The 22,015-nt window shown below is 43.5% G+C and overlaps 1 protein-coding gene across 8 annotated transcripts in view; it reads right to left on the bottom strand.

Annotated features, from left to right (window-relative positions):
* Positions 1-22,015, bottom strand: part of CHD5 (chromodomain helicase DNA binding protein 5) — a 231,290-nt gene that overhangs the window by 112,821 nt on the left and 96,454 nt on the right. For all 8 annotated transcript variants that reach the window (XR_012227155.1, XM_073561775.1, XM_073561774.1 and 5 more), the window contains exons 3-4: positions 1,457-1,639; positions 40-158 (exon numbers count right to left, since the gene is read on the bottom strand). Coding sequence is in view for 7 of the 8 variants with exons in the window: in XM_073561775.1 (XP_073417876.1) it covers positions 40-158; positions 1,457-1,639 (302 nt within the window). In the remaining variant the exon portion in view is untranslated. The remainder of the gene's footprint in view (positions 1-39; positions 159-1,456; positions 1,640-22,015) is intronic.

Below are 22,015 nucleotides of genomic sequence, written 5' to 3'. Positions count from 1 at the left end.
TTTAACACCTTTATTATGGTTTGAGACTGTTGTAAATACCTGAGAAACTGACTGAAGGCCTTGTAATTAGTCAGGGTATGGTAGTCTTCCTCAGTGAAGGCATACTCTACGTTGTCCAGTCCCCATTCCTCCATCAGCTGTGCTGAGGTCTTTGGCTCCTTTACAATAAAATGGAATGCTTTTAGAAAGTAATACACAGTGCCTATAAATCGTGGCAACTCGTGGCTGCACTGCTGTGACTTATGGGTGAGACATCAAATACTATAACATACGGTACTAAACAAGTCTGGCTTCACATCTATCTATGGCTCGTGTTGCGTTCAGGTCTCTGCATTAGCTTACAAGTTATAGCGGCCCTATGACACACATTGGTTCCTCGGTGACATTTGTTCCTAACGTTTTTCTCTACAACGACTTTAACAAGGAAAGAGAAGCTTATGGGAAAATCGCATATAAAAAACCTGATTGATAAGATTGAAGAAATGAAAAAAAAAAAGACAGGTCCATCAAGTCCAACTCATAATCCAACAGTGTTGGTCCTGAAGAAGGCAAAAAGCCTTAAGAGGCAGATGGCGATTGTCCCATATAAAGCGGGAACTAAAGCCTTCTTGACTCCAAATATTTACCCTCGGCTTGTTGTAAGATATAAATATGATTTCCCACAACTTCAGACATATTGTAGAGACATATCAGAAGTTGCGTCGATTGGGGAAGGTTCAACCGCCAAGACTGAGCCACAGTAAAAAGGGGTTTCCTGTCCAACAATCACTGGTTTTCTCAGCTTTAAGTCTATGGTCTGTCTTCAAATGGCCTAAAGGAAGTTAGGCGCCAATACAAAAAGTCCATTCATTTCAAGTAACAATTGAAGTCGCTGTCTCGCAAAGACAACCCTTGTCTATATGTCCTACTACAATATCATAGACGTCAGTTCTTCTGTGTAAGCTATGCAAGAGTAGTCTCCATCCTGGTAGACTTCAGACATCCACATAATACATTTATAACCATAAGTAATGTCACATTTGTCCTTCTAAAGGGGAAAAATCTAGATGGCCATTAACTCTCTTAGCAAAATAATTTGTTTGCCAGGCGTGCCAAAACCTGATCAGTCCCCTTCTGCTGGAGATATAGAGCAAAACGCTGTATATTTCTGGCTGTGGGACCAACTACTGTGATAGAAACTCAAAAAGCTAATATGGGGCGCTCACCACCAATGTAAAATCACACCACTCTTCCTGTAAGCTATCGGGAACGTGGTTTCATGCAATATGTCTTTGTATCCCTCTTATAACATGATGCCAGACCGCAATGAAGAAAAGATGTAGGGCGCAGTGCCTGATAAACCAAAAAGGGATGTGACTTCAGCTGGAGAACGCTCTCCAGAGACCATTCAATTTTTTTTTTCACAGGGCAAATTATTATTGAGTAAGTAGCTGGAGAAGTCTCAGGAATAAGCTACCTTTATACACGTTTCTTCGTTATCTTCGTCTTCTCCATCTTTCTTTTTCCGTTTGGATTTCTTTTCTTTCTTCTCCTTCATTTTTTTCTTCTTTTTCTTATTGGGGGCGTAGTCACTGCCGTCACTTTCTGACTTCTCCATCCCCACCTCCTCTTCATTTTCTGACAGCTCCTCATCACTTCCCTGAAAGACAAATCATATTTAGTGTAGTCAACAAGACGATAGATGGCCCAGGAGATATTCAGTGATGACACTTCATTTCTGTGAAAATTAATATATATATTTGCAAAAAGCCTCCACTGCAACAACAGTGGTAGTCATAATAATGGGTGTTCCCCAAACGTCAGACCAACATTTCCCCTTATCAGACTTAGGGGGCAGTGATCGTTTCAAATCATATATGGACACTCAGCTCATGGCTATCAGGGGCATAACTACAATAGGTTCATTAGCGGCAATTACACCTGGGTCCTAGAGCCGAAGGGGCTCAAAAAGTCCTTTGGGCCTATATGAAAAGAGCAATACTATTCAAGACTTTCAATAATTGGGAGCCCCATTGGAGCTTTTGCACTGGGGCCCATGAGCTTCAAGTTACACCACTGATGGCCAATAATGATATGACATTATGGTTTGGGCAGAGGCTTCTGATATAATACAGCAGGGTCTTTTTTACTAGCAATTGGACCCAGGACAGCTGCAATGTAGGGCCCATGTTGGCTAAGTTTCAGAGGGGATGATTTTCTCATAATTTCACCACACATAATACAGCCATATAGTGTCAGAAATGTATGCTGGCATAACTAGCTTATACAATGTCAATATATAGTGACAAACAATATGCAGTATGCAAATACTATTCGTACTACAATATTGTTCCCACGTAATAAAACAATTTAAAGGGGTTTTCCACTTTGAGAAACGTGGACCCCAAACGCTGCAAAACACCTAAAATAACAATACAACAGATACTCACCCTCCCCAGGTCCAGTGCTGGCTACCTGCCACTGCTGGGTCTCAGTGATTTGGCTGCAGTGGTGACATTATGTCGAAAGCGCACTTCACTGTTGTAGACACTCACTGAGCTCGGCGGCTTGTGCCGCTTTCCTTGGCACAGCCACTGAGATCAGTGATTGGCTATAGTGTCGTCACTCTTATTGCTAAAACAAAGAGACCCGTGCAGAGGCGGGGATCTGATGCAGGCCCCAGGGGAAGAGGTCTGAGTACCTACTCTGCTATTTTGGGGTCCTCTTTCTCAAAACCTCTTTAATTTCCAAATAACAACAACATAGACTGGTAATACAACTTTTAAGTTGTTTCTGGGATCCTGCCCTGTTACCCCCCAAAACCATGGGCTGTCATTTCCAGGAAGGAGATGTGCGCTATTTTCTACACTCGTCTTACAATCTAAAGTGAATACCTTAAACAGAGCATCAATAAGTTGCAACACAGCTTTATTAATCCTGCCAGACATCAATCAGTTATATATATATATATATATATATATATATATACACTCACTGGCCACTTTATTAGGTACACCTGTCCAACTGTGTGTTAAGACTTAATTTCTAATCTGCCAATCACATGGCGGCAACTCAGTGCATTTAGGCATGTAGACATGGTCAAGACAATCTCCTGCAGTTCAAACCGAGCATCAGTATGGGGAAGAAAGGTGATTTGAGTGCCTTTGAACGTGGCATGATTGTTGGTGCCAGAAGGGCTGGTCTGAGTATTTCAGAAACTGCTGATCTACTGGGATTTTCACGCACAACCATCTCTAGGGTTTACAGAGAATGGTCCGAAAAAGAAAAAAAATCCAGTGAGCGGCAGTTCTGTGGCCGGAAATGCCTTGTTGATGCCAGAGGTCAGAGGAGAATGGGCAGACTGGTTCGAGCTGATAGAAAGGCAACAGTGACTCAAATTGCCACCCGTTACAACCAAGGTAGGCAGAAGAGCATCTCTGAACGCACAGTGCGTCGAACTTTGAGGCAGATGGGCTACAGCAGCAGAAGACCACACCGGGTACCACTCCTCTCAGCTAAGAACAGGAAACTGAGGCTACAATTTGCACAAGCTCATCGAAATTGGACAGTAGAAGATTGGAAAAACGTTGCCTGGTCTGATGAGTCTCGATTTCTGCTGCGACATTCGGATGGTAGGGTCAGAATTTGGCGTAAACAACATGAAAGCATGGATCCATCCTGCCTTGTATCAACGGTTCAGGCTGGTGGTGGTGGTGTCATGGTGTGGGGAATTTTTTCTTGGCACTCTTTGGGCCCCTTGGTACCAATTGAGCATCGTTGCAATGCCACAGCCTACCTGAGTATTGTTGCTGACCATGTCCATCCCTTTATGACCACAATGTACCCAACATCTGATGGCTACTTTCAGCAGGATAATGCGCCATGTCATAAAGCTCGAATCATCTCAGATTGGTTTCTTGAACATGACAATGAGTTCACTGTACTCAAATGGCCTCCTCAGTCACCAGATCTCAATCCAATAGAGCATCTTTGGGATGTGGTGGAACGGGAGATTCGCATCAGGGATGTGCAGCCGACAAATCTGCGCCAACTGTGTGATGCCATCATGTCAATATGGTCCAAAATCTCTGAGGAATGCTTCCAGCACCTTGTTGAATCTCTGCCACGAAGAATTGAGGCAGTTCTGAAGGCAAAAGGGGGTCCAACCCGTTACTAGCATGGTGTACCTAATAAAGTGGCCAGTGAGTGTATATTTATATACACACACACACACACTCACACAGTCAGGGACGAAAGTGCTGGCAACCTTGAAATTGTTCTAGAAAATGAAGTATTTCTCCCAGAAAATTATTGTAATTACACATTTTGTTATACTCTTGTTTATTTTCTTTGTGTGCATCGGAGAAACACAAAAAAACTGAGAATAAAATGAAAATTGGACATAATTTCCCACAAAACCCCAAAAATGGGCTGGACAAAATTGTTGGGACCTTTCCAAAATTGTGGGTAAACAACTTTGTTTCAAGCATGTGATGCTCGTTCAAACTCACCTGTGGCAAGTAACAGGTGTGGGCAATATGAAAATCACACCTGAAACAAGATAAAAAGGGGAGACGTTCACTCAATCTTTGCATTGTGTGTCTATGCCTGCTGCACTAAGCATGGAGAACAGAAAGAGGAGAAAGGAACTGTCTGAGGGCTTCAGAACAAAAATTGTTGAAAAATATCAACAATCTCAAGGTTACAAATCCATTCCCAGAGATCTTGATGTTCTTTTGTCCATGGTGCGGAACATAATAAAGAAGTGCACAACCCATGGCACTGTAGTTAATCTCACTGGACGTGGATGGCAGAGAAAAATTGATGAAAGTTTGCACCGCAGAATAGTACGGATGGTGGATAAGCAGCCCCAATCAAGTTAAAAAGAAACTCAATTTGTCCTGCAGGCTCAGGGTGCATCTGTGTCAGTGCAAACTATCAGTGGACATTTGAATGAAATGAAGCGCTTTGGCTGGATACCAAGGAAAACCCCACTGCAGACACAGACATAAAAAGCTAGACTGCAGTTTACGAAAATGTATGTAAGTAAGCCAAAATTCTTCTGTCATCTTGTGAACAGATGAGACCAAGATAGAGCTTTCTGGTAAAGCACATCATTCTACAGTTTACCGATAACGAGTTCAGGCCTACAAAAAAAGGACACAGTGCCTACAATCAAATATGGTGGAGGTTCATAGATGTTTTAGGATAGTTTTGCTGCCTCTCGCACTGGGTGCCTTGACAGTAAGGATGCAAGGCATCCTGAAATCTAATTATAAAAGGATTTTGGGTAGCAATTTAGTGACCAGTGTCAGAAAGCTGAGTTTGCGTCCTAGGTCATGGGTCTTCCAGCAGGACAATAATCCCAAACATACTTCAAGAAGCACCCAGGAATGGATGAAAACAAAGCGCTGGAAGGTTCTGAAGTGGCCAGCAATGTGTCCGGATCTAAATGCCATTGAACACCTTTGCAGAGATCTTAAAATTGCTGTTAGGAGAAAGCACTCTTCAAATATGAGAAAACTTGAGCAAATTGCAAAAGAAGAGTGCTCCAAAATTCCAGCTGAGAGATGTCAGAAGCTTATTGATGGTTATAGGAAGCGACTAATTGCAGTTATTTATTCCAAGGGGTGTGCAATCAAATATTATGTTCAAGGTGCCAACAATTTTGTCCTGCCCATTTTTTGGGTTTTCGGGTATATCCCAGTCTTATAAAGAGGTTGTCCATCTTACTTATAATTTGAAGGGTCCCAAAGGCTACTCTGCAAGTAATGTACCCAGGATAGTTTGGGGTCTCTCTTTTTCAAATTTTGCATTTCAAAAATACACTACAGCCCTTGATAAAAGGATAGAAAATACCATGCGCCTGTGAATGAAGATTTTATTCTACCAGCAATAAGAAAAGATTCCATACATTACACAGATTTGATCTCACCTATCCTATTTTTACCACTTTTCATCAACGTTATATAAAGCGACAATGAAAATATAAAGCACAATCTAATGTTTCATTAAGTCCATGCACTTCCGCCAGTGTAAATATTCTGAATATTTTGATTTTTTTTTCTTATTTTTAGCTTTGTTCCAGTCTTTTTTTTTCTACAGAATTTCTCCATTATTAATATTTCAATATCACCAAGAAAAAAAAAAGATTCTACTGTGGACGTCCTTGTGATGCAAACACCGAGCTTTCCCCTTCCCCGAGATGATTGTAATAAACAGCGATAATTTAGCCATTGAATAATTGGTTTCCATGGTAACAGACCCTGCACAGGTTGAAATGATTTCACTCGGAATACCCTCCCCCCCTCGCGATTCCATTATCCCGCTGCATAACGAGGGCTTTCAGATGCAAGAACCTAAAGGAGGAAGTCATTAAGGAAAATGGGCTAGGAGGAGATTCTGGACAAAGCATTAATGCCATATTGTTCAGCAGCCAGATACTAGAATAGTTATTATTTTTATAATTTATTTTTTTTTTTATAATTTGTTATAAAGATTTTTTTTTCAATATTTAATACTAACATTAGTAAAATAATTATTAATATTAACAATACAAAATGTAATTCATTTTAATATACTCATGTCACACTACATGGCAATTTTATTTCTAATTACTATTATATTTATTAGTATTTTTTAACAAAATAACTATTACTATGCAAAGAAATATTTATGTAATAATTATATTTATTTATTTTTATAGCATTTTCAACTTATTATTATGCACCTGAATAAATAACGATGTTGCAATCCAGGGTGAATTTTATATTAGATTTTTTTTTTTAGGATTTGTAAAAAAAAAAATTCCTTTGGAAAAAAAAATATTAGTATTGCTGTTTTATAAAAATAATAATAATAATAATAATAATAATAATAATAATAATAATAATAATAATTATTATTATTATTATTATTATTATTAAAAATAAATAAATACTGATGTTACAATTTCTGGAATTTTATACAGATTTTTGTTTAGATTTATTTACTGTAGACTTTTTTATTTTTAGGTTATAATTTAAATAATTCTAATACAAAAAGATGCAATTTTTTTTTTAAATATTAAGAATTTTTTTTTGTATTGTGCAACTAAAATATCCGGTAGATGTTGCAATCCGTGGTAAATTTCCAAAATGAAATTTTTCAAAAGAACTTTTGTTCATATTTTTTTAATTGAATATATCTCCTGGCAGACGACTGAATAATGCAAAGTTAAATTAGAATCTAACGCTGTTAGACGGCTGGACACAGCGAGCAGCGGCACAGCGTGAAAACTGCTAATGAATCTTTAATATTTCTTGCTGTACCTCTATAGAAAGCAGTCACTGGAATCTTTTCCTTATTTTTTTCCGTAAAAAAAAATAATAAAATAAAAACACTTAGGGGACTGATAAATCAAGAAGTGAATGCCAGAAAACAGCATTAAAAAGATGTGGCGCAAGAGTTTAATGAGTAACAGTCGTTTTATTTTTTTTGCCATAAATCAATAGTACACATGAAAATAAGCAACATTGTAATATGTCTTATCAGAGAAATCTGATCGATCATTCATAGTCAAAGATCTCAATTCTTGGGTAAAATCTGTCTTCGGTGAAAGAAGATTTTTCCAATAACTGAGATAGGAGACGACAGTTGATGCTCAGAAATTTCCATGGAATCAGTGTGTGACTATAGCTCCTACCCCTTCACCTCCCCATAGAACTTTATAAGCACCAACTGTCATCTTCTATCTCACTAATGGGAACGTCGGTCTTCACTGATTACAGATTTTACCCGAGATTTGATAATTTTCACAATGAACAATCAGTCAAGGAAGAGAAAGAAGCAGATTTCTCTGATAAGATATATTACAGTTTCTTATTTTTGTGCACTATTGATTTATGAAATAAAAACTAAAATGATGCTTATTCTTTATGTCACGACTCAGCTGTCGGGTGACTCGGGACCAGGGGTCCTTCCCTTGCCCTACCGCTAGGGGGCGCCCTAGCTTGCCCTATTCCTAGGGATACTTCTGAAGGTGACGATGCCAGCGCCAACAACCTTGCTTTATCTCCTGAATCAACCCTCCATCTGTTACATTCCACCACCCAGGGAAGGGGAGAGCTGCCATGCACCACAGTATGCCAATCCGATGAACAAGGCAACATGAACAAGGGTGACTGAAAATACCAGGCATACAAATATTCACTCACATATAACAGAGGAATGCACCGGGGAGTGGAGGATGTGGAGAAAAACAAATAAATACGTGGAAAGGGAATTATTACACTTACAAACGCAATCAACAGTCACAGATAACTCCACCAAACTCCTTCGCATATAACTTTCAAACAACAATCCTCCAAGCCATGCAGCATAAGCTATCTCTGACAATGTGGGTCAATCAGGACCCAGATTATATAGGGGATAGGAGTGGCTAACCATGCTCAGCTGAGAGCTCAGACTCCCAGAGCTCCCAACATGGCCGATTAACCCCTGTTCTTCCAAAAGAAATAAACACCATATAAACAGAAGGTCAAATGCTTCATTTCAGTGCAGGAGTAGGAGAAATTAGAAGTTGCGGTCTTCTGGCTCCTCTTTGTTGCAGCAACTCTGTGACACCTTAACTATAATTTGGGTTGCATAAATTCAGGGGTGGGATTCGGGCGGTTCTCCCCGGTTCGATGGAACCACTTGTTAAAAAAGCAGCCGGTTCCTCGAACCGGGGAGATTCAGAGCTGCGATCCGGTACTGAGGACTATACACGGGGCAGGAGCTGCAGCAGCGTCACATCCACAGGGAGCACAGAGCTCACCTCTGGCCCCAGAAACTTGGAAGAAAGAACCCGGAACTACCGCTACCGTATATCACCGAGGAGACGCGCCCCGTCCTGCAGCAAGTGCCCAGAGAGCGGGTGGTGCAGTGAGGACGCGGTCACGCGTTCAGGTACACGGAACACCCTGAGAGAGGGAGAGAGAGGAGTCCAGAGGGGACAGAGAGGTCCGGAGGGGACAGAGCAGTCTGGGGGGAGAGAGGAGTCCGGAGGGGACAGTGGAGTCTGGGGGAGAGAGAGAAGTCCGGAGGGGACAGAAGGGACAGAGGACTAGAGGGGTCAGAGGAGTCAAGAGGGGACTGAGGAGTCTGAGGGAGAGAAAGGATTCCAGAGGGGACAGAGCGGACTAGAGGGGACAGAGGAGGCCGGAGGGGACAGAGGTGTCTGGGGTGGACAGAGGAATACAGAGGGGACAGAGGAGTACAGAGGGGACAGAGGAGTCTGAGGTGGACAGAGGGGACATAGGAGTCTGGGGTGGACAGAGGAGTACAGGGGGACAGAGAGGAATGGAGGGGACAGAGAAGTCCAGACTGGACAGAGAAATCCGGCCTCTGCGGTCACAGACACCCAGCCTCTGCGGTCACAGACACCCTTCCTCTGCAGTCACAGACATCCAGCCTGTGTAGTGACAGTTAGTGGCCTCTGCAGTCACAGACACCCAGCCTCTGCGGTCAGATACACCCGGCCTCTGCAGTCAGAGATAGCGGCCTCTGCAGTCACAGATACCCGGCCTCTGTGGTTAGATACACCAGGCCTCACTGCATGTTCATAGAAGACTCGGCCTCAGATGAAAGTTATCAGACGCCGCTCAGCCGGGCGGATCCTGCAGCAAGCGAGGAGACCGATGAAGAAATACATCAGGATAAGACTTTGCCCACAAACAGCAACCTTGTACGCCCTCAGAGTCCTCCTGGATGGAGAAAGAAAAATGTTGTGAAGAAGAAACGGAGAGTGGTGGTCATGGGGGATTCCCTGTTGAGAGGAACAGAGGCCGCTATCTGCAGACCGGATATAATTTCAAGAGAAATGTGCTGTCTTCCAGGTGCAAAAATTAAAGATGTGTCTGACAGGATATCAGGACTCTTCAGACCTACAGATGACTACCCATTCCTGCTACTACATGTGGGGACAAATGACACCGCAAGAAACGACCTGGAAACCATCTGCAGAGACTTTGAAGACTTAGGCAAGAAAGTGAAAGAACTGGAAGCGCAGGTGGTCTTCTCTTCCATCCTTCCAGTGGATGGCCATGGAACAAGGAGGTGGAATAAGATTCTGCAGGTGAACAACTGGCTACGTCGATGGTGCCGTCAGCAACGATTTGGATTTATGGATCACGGAGTGAATTACCTTTACGATGGACTACTTGCTAGAGATGGGGTGCACCTTACGAAGACTGGAAAACATGTATTTGGAAGTCGCCTTGCTACACTTGTAAGGAGAGCTTTAAACTAGAACAACATGGGAAGGGAAGCATAAGACCAGAAAAAGCCATACACCTGACAAATGCTATTGAGAACTCTGTTATTAGAAGTGGAAAGGAAGAACAAAGACAAAAGAATCTAATTAATAAAAATATTGGAGAAAGAGAAACCAATCACAAACTAAAATGTTTCTACACTAATGCACAAGGCATGGGCAACAAACAAGGAGAATTGGAACTACTAACACAGGAAAAGAAATATGATGTCACTGGAAACACTGAAACTTGGTGGGACAATACACATGATTGGAATACAAGACTAGAAGGATACAACTTATTTGCAAGAAACAGACTTGATAAACGAGGAGGAGGTGTCGCATTGTATGTTAGAAACGCGTATATCTGCACAGAGATTGAAGCTTCAAAGACAGGGAGTTCTGTGGAAACTGGGTAAGAATACAAGGACAGAACAATGGAAAGGACACCATTGTAGGCATTTACTACAGGCCGCCTGTGCAAGCTGAAGATATGGATGAACTCTTTATGCATCAAATGGCCAAGTTCTCCAAAAAATATGACATAGTTGTCATGGGAGATTTCAACTATCCAGACATTTGTTGGGAATCTCTATCAGGCAAAACTAACAGGTCAAGGAAATTCTTATCCTCTCTTGCTGACAACTTTATCTTCCAAAAGGTAGGGGAGAAAACAAGGGGAACTGCTACCTTGGATCTAATCCTTATAAACAGGGAGGAAATGGTTGAGGAGGTAAAAGTAGCTGGGACCCTAGGAGGTAGCGACCATGCTATTTTAGGATTTTGGATAACTAGAGGAGGAAGACCTGTGAAGACTCAGACATCAAGGCTAGATTTCAGAAAGGCAGATTTTAAGGGATTCAGAAAGAGAATTGGAGGGATCCAATGGCTGGATATCCTTAAAGACAAAAATGTCCAGGAAGGATGGGAAATCTTGAAAAATGAAATTCTCAAAGCACAATTGTTAACAGTTCCGAAAAGAGGGAAGAATAGGAAGCATTTAAGGAAGCCAGGATGGATGAACACAGAACTTAAGCACATGCTAAAAAGGAAGAAAAAAATGTTTATAAAATTGAAAGAGGGAGGCATATCTAAAAAAGAATATAATGCTGTCTGCAGAACCTGCAGGGCACAAATCAGATTATCTAAAGCTGACAATGAACTGAGGCTTGCAAGAGATGTCAAAAGGATTTTGGGGATATGTCAAAAGTAAAAGAAAAGTCAAAGATGCTATAGGATTTTTACAGGATGAAAATGATGAAATAGTAAGACAGGATGTTGAGAAGGCCAAACTTTTAAATTCCTATTTTGCATCTGTTTTCTCTCAGAAAGGAAATGTAACATCAACTGTTCTTCACTGTCCTATTAAGGGAATAGAAGAATCCAGGATATCTATAAACAGAAAGATTGTGAGGAAACACTTAGCTAACCTAAATGAATTCAAGTCTCCAGGTCCAGATGAACTACACCCCAGAGTACTGAAGGAGATAGCAGAATAAATTTTTGAACCCCTCTCCATAATCTTTGAAAATTCTTGGAGAACAGGAGAAGTCCCAGAAGACTGGAGAAGAGCAAATGTTGTTCCTATCTTCAAAAAGGGGAAGAAGGTGGACCCATGCAACTATAGGCCGGTGAGTCTGACTTCTTTACCAGGAAAGATCTTTAAACAAATTATTAAACAACATGTATGTCAGTACCTGGATAAGAATGAAGTGATTAAACAGAGTCAGCATGGGTTTGTAACTAATAAGTCATGTCAGACTAACTTAATCTCCTTCTATGACGGAATCACTGATTGGGTGGATCAAGGAAATGCTGTAGATATAGTATATCTTGACTTCAGCAAAGCATTTGACAAAGTATCTCATGCAATCCTTATTGAAAAAATGACTAAGTATGGAATGGACAAGGCAACTGTTAGGTGGATTCATAACTGGCTTAGTGATCGGACCCAAAGAGTGGTTGTAAATGGCTGCACATCCAGTTGGAAGAATGTCTCAAGTGGGGTACCTGTTGTGAGTTCATTTTCCCCTTCACTACTGAGGCCCGAGGAACTCCCTCTTCTGGTGAAGAAATGTAGTGAGCCTGATTGTCAAACACCTGGGGCTGATGATGATGACTGGCTGATTGGAGTTAATGACTGGATATAAGGCTGCCGACGCCCTTCTGGCCTGCGGGTGATTTCTCTGTGGACTTCTAGGAAACCAGTCTGATTCCTGCTCATCTAAAGCTAAGATTTCTGCTTTGCCTTTTTGCATTAGTGTTTTGTTTTCCTTGCTTTTCTGGATTCTGCCATTCCCTGCTGGGGTGAGCTGAATCTCCTTTTGCCTGTTGCTCTGTCTTCAGAATATTCCTGAGTACTGACATAGCCTTTTTTGAAGCCTAGCGTCTTCAGGGCCTTTTTTACTGTCAGTTTGTTGGCTCTTATTTTCATAGGGTTTTTCACGGATTGCAGACAGCAGCCTTACTGTCCTTTCCTATCTTAGCTAGTTTGGGCCCCATCTTTGCTCAGTCTATCTTTCTGTCTGTGTTTTGTTCTTTCTTCTTGCTTCACCGTCATTATATGTGGGGGGCTGCCTTTTGCTTTGGGGTCTGCTCTGGGGCAGTTTAGATTTCCCTTTCTGTCTTTAGGCTATGTAGTCCTCCGGCTGTGATCGAGGGGCCTAGGGCATCGTAGGAGCCCCCCACGGCTACTGCTAGTTGTGTTGATAGGTTCAGGGGTCTGCAATCTGATAGCTGCCAACTTCTCTGGTTTTCTGGACTTAGCTAGCATTTCTATTTTTGCCTCCTACGGTGACTCAATCATAACAGGTACCACAGGGCTCTGTCCTGGGCCCTGTATTGTTCAACATCTTTATCAACGATTTAGATGAAAGAATTGAGGGTAAACTGATTAAATTTGCTGATGACACAAAGCTAGGAGGGATAGCTAATACTAGAGAAGAGAGAGAGAGGATTCAAAAAGATATAAATAAACTGGAGAAATGGGCGGCAACTAACAGAATGGTTTTTAACAGGGAAAAATGCAAAGTACTACATCTGGGCAATAAAAATGAAAAAAGCATATACAGAATGGGAGGAATAGGCCTAAGCAACAGCACATGTGAAAAAGACTTGGGTATACTAATAGATCACAGACTGAATATGAGTCAACAGTGTGATGCAGCAACAAAAAAGGCAAATGCAATTCTAGGATGTATTAACAGAAGCATACAGTCTAGATCACGTGAAGTCATTATTTCCCTCTACTCCTCTTTGGTCAGACCTCATCTGGAATATTGTGTCCAGTTATGGGCACCACATTTTAAAAAAGACATCAACAAACTGGAGCAAGTTCAGAAAAGAGCAACCAGAATGGTGACCGGTCTGCAAACCGTGTCTTATGAGGAAAGGTTGCAGGATTTGGGATTGTTTAGTTTGCAAAAGAGAAGACTGAGAGGAGACTTAATAGCTGTCTACAAATATCTAAAGGGCTGTCACATTGTAAAGGATCAACTTTATTCTCATTTGCACAAGGAAAGACTAGAAGCAATGGGATGAAACTGAATGGGAGGAAACACAGATTAGATATTAGAAAAAACTTTTTGACAGTTAGAGTGATCGATGAGTGGAACAAGCTGCCACGTGAAGTGGTGAGTTCGCCTTCAATGGAAGTCTTCAAACAGAGGCTGGACAGACATCTGACTGGGATGATTTAGCAAATCCTGCATTGAGCAGGGGGTTGGACCAGATGGCCCAGGAGGTCCCTTCCAACTCTACGATTCTATGATTCTATGACCGCGCCGACAAGACGGGAATAAAATTATCTAATGAATTAAAGTGACTTTAGAGGACTATTGAGAGGATGTGAGATAATATCCGGGGTCTGATCGCTGGGATCTTGCACTGATAGGCAGAAGGGGCACCATTAGAATACAGCAATAGTGCGCCAGCGCCAATCATTCTACACAGGACGGCCGGAGAAAGCCGAACACAACATCCCATAGACAATGAACGGAGCATCTGTCATGGGGGGGTGTTATGAATGGGCACCGAGGAGGATAGCAGGCCCAAGCTAAGCCACAGAAAACCAGAGAGGTTGGTAACTAAGCGGATGCAGACCCCTGATCCTGTCTACACAACTAGCAGTAGCCGTGGAGCGTGCCTACGATGATCCTAGATGCCTCGGCACAGCTGGAGAGCTAACTAAGCCTAAAGCAAAAAAGGGGAAATCTAAACTGCCCCGGAGCAGACCCCAAAGGAATAGATAGCCCTCAAACATATTCTGTCGGTGAAACAAGATGAAAACACAAACGCAGGCAGAAAAACAGACTTAGCAAACGATGGGGCCCACACTGACTAGACAGGACAGGAAAGGAAAGACACTGTCTGCAATCACGCAAAAAAACCTGCAAAAGTCCAACACGTCTGATGCACAAAAACACTGAAGTCGCATGACTTCGCCCCCACTATATCAGCACTATGGTATATTCTGAATGCAAAGCAAAAAGAGACCAATATAAGAGGGGACAAAACAAACTGGCACATGCAATAACATATGGGCGGTGATTCAGCACAGCCCCAGCCGGAGCTGGCTGACCCGCACAAAGCAGAGATTAACAAAACCAGATGATATGCAAACAGAATAACAAATGAACCACTTAGCTGAACATTCAGGGAAAGAGCAGGAGACATCAGACCTCAGAAGGAACAGGAAGAAAATCACCAGCAGGGATAGAGGGAGTCAGCTGTCTTAAATCCCAATCAGAAACCCCAAATCTCCAATCGTCTTCCTCATTATCAGGTGGCAAGCCTCTGTCAATCAGATCAGCTCCATTACCTCCAGTAACCACCAGAGGGAAGCCAGAGAGAGAATTCACAACAGCACCCCACCCCCCGAGGAGGGGTCACCGAGCCCTCATCCACGCCACCAGGCCAGTCAGGATGGGCCCGGTGAAAAGCACGAACCAATCTTTCAGCATGAAAGTCAGAAGCAGAGACCCAAGAATTATCCTCCTGGCAATAACCCTTCCATTTGACCAAGTACTGGAGTCTCCGCCTAGCCAAACGAGAATCCAATATTTTCTCTACCTCATACTCCAAATTACCTTTAACCAATACAAGGTCAGGAGGCGCCGCCATGGGAACTACTGGCTCTGCAAACCTCTTTAACAAGGATTTATGGAACACGTTATGAATCTTAAACGTAACTGGGAGAGCCAAACGGAAAGAAACGGGATTAAGAATTTCCAAAATCTTATAAGGTCCAATGAATCTTGGCTTGAATTTTGGAGACGCAACCTTCATAGGAATATTCTTTGAAGACAACCAAACCATATCACCCACTTTAAACCGGGGACCAATGTTCCTATGCCGGTTGGAAAACCGTTGGGCTTTTTCCTGAGAGTGGGACAACTTATTCTCCACTAGGTCCCAAATCTGCTGCATTCTCTCTACCGCAGAATCCACACATGGGCAGGCCGAAGATTGCACCTGCCCTGAAGAAAATCGAGGATGGAACCCAAAGTTACAGAAAAAGGGCGACAGCAAAGTGGCAGAACTAGCCCGAATTAGCGCAAATTCGGTCAAGGGCAAAAATGAGACCCAGTCATCCTGATCAGCAGATATTAAACATCTCAAATAGGATTCCAAAGTCTGGTTTGTTCTCTCAGTCTGCCCATTGGTCTGAGGATGAAATGCAGAGGGGAAAGATAACTGAATTCCCAGTTTAGAACAAAAAGCTCTCCAAAATCTGGAAACAAACTGGACTCCTCTGTCCGACACAATGTTATCAGGAATCCCGTGCAACCGAACCGCCTGTTGTAAAAACAATGGCACCAACTCAGAAGAAGATGGCAACTTTGGGAGTGTTACAAGATGGGCTATCTTAGAAAATCTATCACAAATCACCCAGATAACAGTCATTCTCTGAGAGACAGGAAGATCAGAAATAAAATCCATTGAGATATGAGTCCATGGCCTCCTGGGCACCGGCAGGGGCATCTGTTATGAATGGGAAACCGAGGAGGAAAAAAAGACAACAAGCTAAGTCTCAGAAAACCAGAGAAGTTGGTAACTATGCAGATTGCAGATCCCCGATGTTAACCGCACAACTAGCAGCAGTCGTGGAACGTTCCTACGTTGGTCCTAGACGCCTCGTCACAACCGGAGAACTACATAAGCCTAAAGCAGGAAAAGAGGAAAACTAACTGCTCCAGAGCAGACCCCAAAGGAAAGACAGCCCCCCACATGTATTGACAGTGAAGCAAGATGAAAATACAAACAAAGGAAGGAAAATAGGCTGAGCAAACGATGGGGCCCGGCTAACTAAAAAGGACAGAAAAGGAAAGACACTGTCTGCAATCTGCCAAAAAAACCTACAAAAATATTGTCCAACACTTCTGATAGCAAAATTAACCCTGAAGTGACTAGACTTTTAAACCTATATCAGCACTCTGTAATATTCTGAGACAGAGCAAAAAAGAGGCCAATCTACTAAGGGACAAAAAGCAGATTGGCAAATACTGATTAATAGGAGTGGAATTTCAGCATAGCCCCAGCAGGGGCAGGCTGATTATACAAAAAACTGAATTGACCAACAAGCGCAAGTGTGAACATTAGCAAAAAACAAACTTAACTTGAGAAGACTGGAAGAGAGCTGAAGTCCAGGACCTGAGAAGCAGACTGAATCACCAGCACCCGGATAGGGCGTCGGCTGTCTTATATCCAGTCTGATACCCCAGAGATCCAATCGTTATCTTCCTCATCAGGTGGCAGATCACTACCACTTAAGCCAACCGCACTACCTCCTGTCACCACCAGAGGGAGAACGGAAGGGGAACTCTCAACTGGTGGAGCAGAAAATGAGTTCATGACAGGCATCAACAACCCACTAGAACGATAACAGGGCTTGGACCGAGAACAAGTCCCACAGGACTGCACAAAATTCCTGAAATCACGAGATAAGGCAGGCCACCAAAAAGACCGACTGATCAAATCTCTGGTACCAAAATTACCTGGATGACCAGCCAACGCGGAGCAATGAATTTCAGACATTACTCTTTTCCTCCACTGGTCAGGGACATATAATTTTCCCATAGGGCAACGTTCAGGTTTGTCCTCTTCAAATTCCTCCAGGGCACGTCTCAAATCGGGTGAGATGGCGGAAAGAACTAAACCCTCATTTAGAATGGTAGTAGGCTCGGTCACATCAAGAGAATCTGCAAAGAAACTCCTAGAAAGGGCGTCCGCCTTAACATTCTTAGTGCCCAGAAGAACAGAGACCACAAAATTAAAATGCGTGAAAAACAAGGCCCACCTAGCCTGTTTAGGATTCAAGCGTTTGGCTGATTCAAGATAAATCAAATTCTTGTGGTCGGTGAGGACCACAACTTGATGTCTAGCTCCCTCCAACCAATGTCTCCACTCTTCAAATGCCCATTTCATGGCCAACAATTCCCGATTCCCCACGTCATAGTTACGTTCAGATGGGGAGAATTTTCGAGAAAAGAAGGCACAGGGATTCATCTTAGAAGTCACCGGATCTCTTTGGCCTCATACTCACTGGCGATAAAATCGAACGATTGCAATCCGATTTTTAATCGGATTGCACTCTGACCAATGTTAGTGAATGGGTGACATCTCACTTGCGATTTTTTTCTCAGCCAAAATCGGTCTGAGAAAAAAATCGCAGCATGCTGCGATTTGCAGCGATTTTCGCCAATAGAAGTCAATGGGTGCGATTAAAAAAACGGACCAAAAACGGACCATCCGTTCGCATAGCATCATGTTCGGGTACCGATAAGTTGAAAAGCCGACCCTTGGGAAATTTACACCCGGGCATTAACTCAATTGCACAATCATAACGCCTATGAGGAGGCAAAGATGCAGACTTACTCTCACTGAATACATCAGAAAAATCAGCCAAATAGTCAGGAATATCATGAGACTGGGGAGAGGTGGAGAAAACAGGAGTGTCACTAAGAACACATTGACAACTCCAACTTACCACAGACACAGATTTCCAATCTAAAACAGGATTATGAGTTTGCAGCCAAGGGAAACCCAGAACAATAGTATCATGCAAATTGTGCAACACCAAAAATTTACAATTTTCTTGGTGGTCCGGGGCGACCCGCATTATCACCTGGTCCAAAACTGGGGTTTATTCTCCGCCAAAGGAGTAGCATCAATACCCCTCAAAGGGATAGGAGTCCGCAGGGGTATCATGGGAAAACCACAACGTTTAGCAAAGTCCAAATCCATCAGATTCAAAGCTGCTCCTGAATCAACAAAAGCCTTAGCGGAAAATGTAGACAAGGAGCAGATCAGGGTAATCGCCAAAAGGAACTTAGGCTGTACACTGCCCACCGTAACAGTGTGAGCAAAACGCTTTTCTCGCTTAGGGCAGACAGCAATAGTATGAGAGGTGTCCCCGCAGAAAAAACACAACTTATTACGCCATCTAAACTCCTGATGTTGCGCCCTAGACAAAACCCTATCACATTGCATGGGTTCAGAAGTTCGTTCGAAAGGCGGCAACGCCTCTCGTGTAGTTTTACGTTCACGTAAATGCCGATCAATTTGAATGGCCAATGACATAGAGTCGTCAAGACCAGATGGAACAGGAAATCCCATCATAACATCTTTTACGGTTTCTGCCAAACCCTTCCGAAAGAGAGCTGCTTGGGCATCGTCATTCCATTTAGTAAGGACCGCCCACTTTCGAATTTTTGACAATATAACTGTGCAGAATCCTGACCCTGATTCAATGCCAATAAAGTTTTCTCAGCTTGATCAATAGCATTAGGTTCATCATACAACAACCCCAAGGCTTGAAAAAACGCATCCACATTAGCCAGAATAGGATCTCCGGGTGTCAAAGAAAAGGCCCAATCCTGGGGATCGCCGCGTAGCAGGGAGATGACAATTTTAACCTGCTGCACCGAGCTCCCCGAGGAGTTAGGTATCAAAGCATAAAATAGTTTACAATTATTCTAAAATTCAAAAATTTAGACCGATCCTCAGAAAACACATCAGGAGTAGGGATTTTTGATTCAACAGCAGATGATTGAGCGAGTTAGGCAGAAATTCTCCGAGCTTCAACAGCAAGCTGCTCAACACGATCAGACAATTGTTTAGTCTCCATTTAGACAAAACATATCCTCCTACAGCCCCAGAAAAAAAAAGGAAAATATATATAAAAAACAAATTCTGACACTTTTTAAAAAAATTCTTTCCCTCTTAAGAGTACCCTAGAGTCTACAGTTAGGCTGGTGATTCTGTTATGAATGGGTACCGAGGAGGATAGCAGGCCCAAGCTAAGCCACAGAAAAGCAGAGAGGTTGGTAACTAAGCGGATGCAGACCCCTGATCCTGTCCACACAACTAGCAGTAGCCGTGGAGCATGCCTACGATGATCCTAGATGCCTCGGCACAGCCGGAGAGCTAACTAAGCCTAAAGCAAGAAAGGGGAAATCTAAACTGCCCCAGAGCAGACCCCAAAGGAATTGATAGCCCCAAAACATATATTGTCGGTGAGACAAGATGAAAACACAAACACAGGCAGAAAAATATGGGCAGCATGGTGGCTCAGTGGTTAGTCCTGGAGTCCTGGGTTCGAATCCCACACTCCAAAGACATACTGATATGGAATTTAGATTGTGAGCCCCATCGGGGACAGTGATGAAAAAATGTGTGCAAACTGTAAAGCGCTGCGGAATATGGTAGCGCTATATACAAATAAAAAATAAAGATTATTATTAAAAATAGCAAACGATGGGGCCCACACTGACTAGACAGGACAGGAAAGGAAAGACACTGTCTGCAATCACGCAAAAAACTCTGCAAAAAGTTCAACACATCTGATGCACAAAAACACTGAAGTCGCACGACTTCGCCCCCACTATATCAGCACTTCTGAAAGCAAAGCAAAAAGAGACCAATATAACAGGGGACAAAACAAACTGGCACATGCAATAACATATGGGCGGTGATTCAGCACAGCCCCAGCCGGAGCTGGCTGATCCGCACAAAGCAGAGATTAACAAAACCAGATCAAATGCAAACAGAATAACAAATGAACCACTTAGCTGAACATGCAAGGAAAGAGCAGGAGACATCAGACCTCAGAAGGAACAGGAAGAAAATCACCAGCAGGGATAGAGGGACTCAGCCGTCTTAAATCCCAATCAGAAACCCCAGATCTCCAATCGTCTTCCTCATTATCAGGTGGCAAGCCTCTGTCAATCAGATCAGCTCCACTACCTCCAGTAACCACCAGAGGGAGTCCAGAAAGAGAACTCGCAACCCCTCTGTCAATCTGACCAGCTCCACTACCTTCAGTAATCACCAGAGGGAAGCCAGAGAGAGAATTCACAACAGGGGGGTACACCACAACTGGAATACCACCTTACTTCTCCCACAACAGTGAGTGTCTGTGTATCAGCATAGTGTGACACTATGCTGACCTGCTGTATCTAATCCTATCAGTAGTGATGCAGTGTGCCGAGTCCCCATATTATCATTATTTATTTTAAAGCAAAATTAATCCCAGGGGGTCAAATAAAGACCAGGTCACAGGCACACAATATATAGAATATACAACAAGTACAATCAGGGGTGGGATTTGGCCGGTTCTTCCCGGATCGATGGAACCGCTTGTTAAAAAAGCAGCCGATTCCCTGAACCGGGGAGATTCAGAGCCATGATCCAGTACTGTCATGGGTGGACATACCGCCAGTTCAACCCAGAGCCTCCAGGGGGCCCTGCAGGGTGGCTAATGATGAGTGCAATCTGTCCGGTTTCTCCGGGCCCGAGGCTCCGAGGGCCCCTGGCCAGATTGCCCTCATGTGCAGCGGGCAGGGAGCGATCCAAGTAGCTCAGCTGCCTACAAGAGAAAATAGCGGAGCTGCAAGGATCCAACCTGTTTCCTGCCCGCTGCCAGCGCTTCCTGTCTCTGACAGACGTCATCATTCAGTGGCCGCTGCTGTGCCAGAGCGAGGAAGCACGGGTGATGCGGCGGACAGGTGATAGGTGCTGCTGTGTGTGTGCGCGTGTGTGCTGTGTGTGTGTGTGCGCTGAGTGTGTCTGTATGTATGTATGTATGTATGTATGTCTGTGTGTGTGAAGAAGGCAATGATATGATGATATGATGGGGACATGGGGAGAAGGCCGTGATGGGGAGAGAGAGCCATGATGGGGGTGATGGGGAGAGAGGGTCATGATGGGGGTGATGGGGAGAAGGCCATGATGGGGTGATGGGAGAAGGCCATGATGGGGTGATGGGGAGAGAAGGCCATGATGGGTGATGGGAGAAGGCCATGATGGGGTGATGGGGAGAAGGCCATGATGGGGTGATGGGGAGAAGGCAATGATGGAAGTGATGGGGAGAAGGCAATGATGGGGGTGATGGAGAAGGCCATGATGTGGTGATGGAGAAGGCAATGATCGGGGTGATTTGGAGAAGGCAATAATGGGGGTGATGGGGAGAAGGCCATGATGGGGGTGATGGTGAGAAGGCAATGATGGGAGTGATGGGGAGAAGGCAGTGATGGGGTGATGGAGAAGGCAATGATGGGGGTGATGGGGAGAAGGCAATGATGGGGTGATGGAGAAGGCAATGATGGGGGTGATGGAGAAGGCAATGATGGGGGTGATGGAGAGGGCAATGATGGGGTGGTGGGGGAAAAAGAAATGATGATGGGGTGCTGGGGGAGAATGCAATGATGGCGGTGAGGAAAGGGCAATAATGGGGGTGGTGGAGGTGGAAATGATGGAGGTGGT

This window comes from Dendrobates tinctorius, unplaced genomic scaffold (assembly GCF_039654945.1).
Source record: "Dendrobates tinctorius isolate UK_male_01 unplaced genomic scaffold, ASM3965494v1 ptg000326l, whole genome shotgun sequence".
Lineage (NCBI taxonomy): Eukaryota > Metazoa > Chordata > Amphibia > Anura > Dendrobatidae > Dendrobates > Dendrobates tinctorius.
This window is presented reverse-complemented; position numbering and strand designations above follow the sequence as displayed.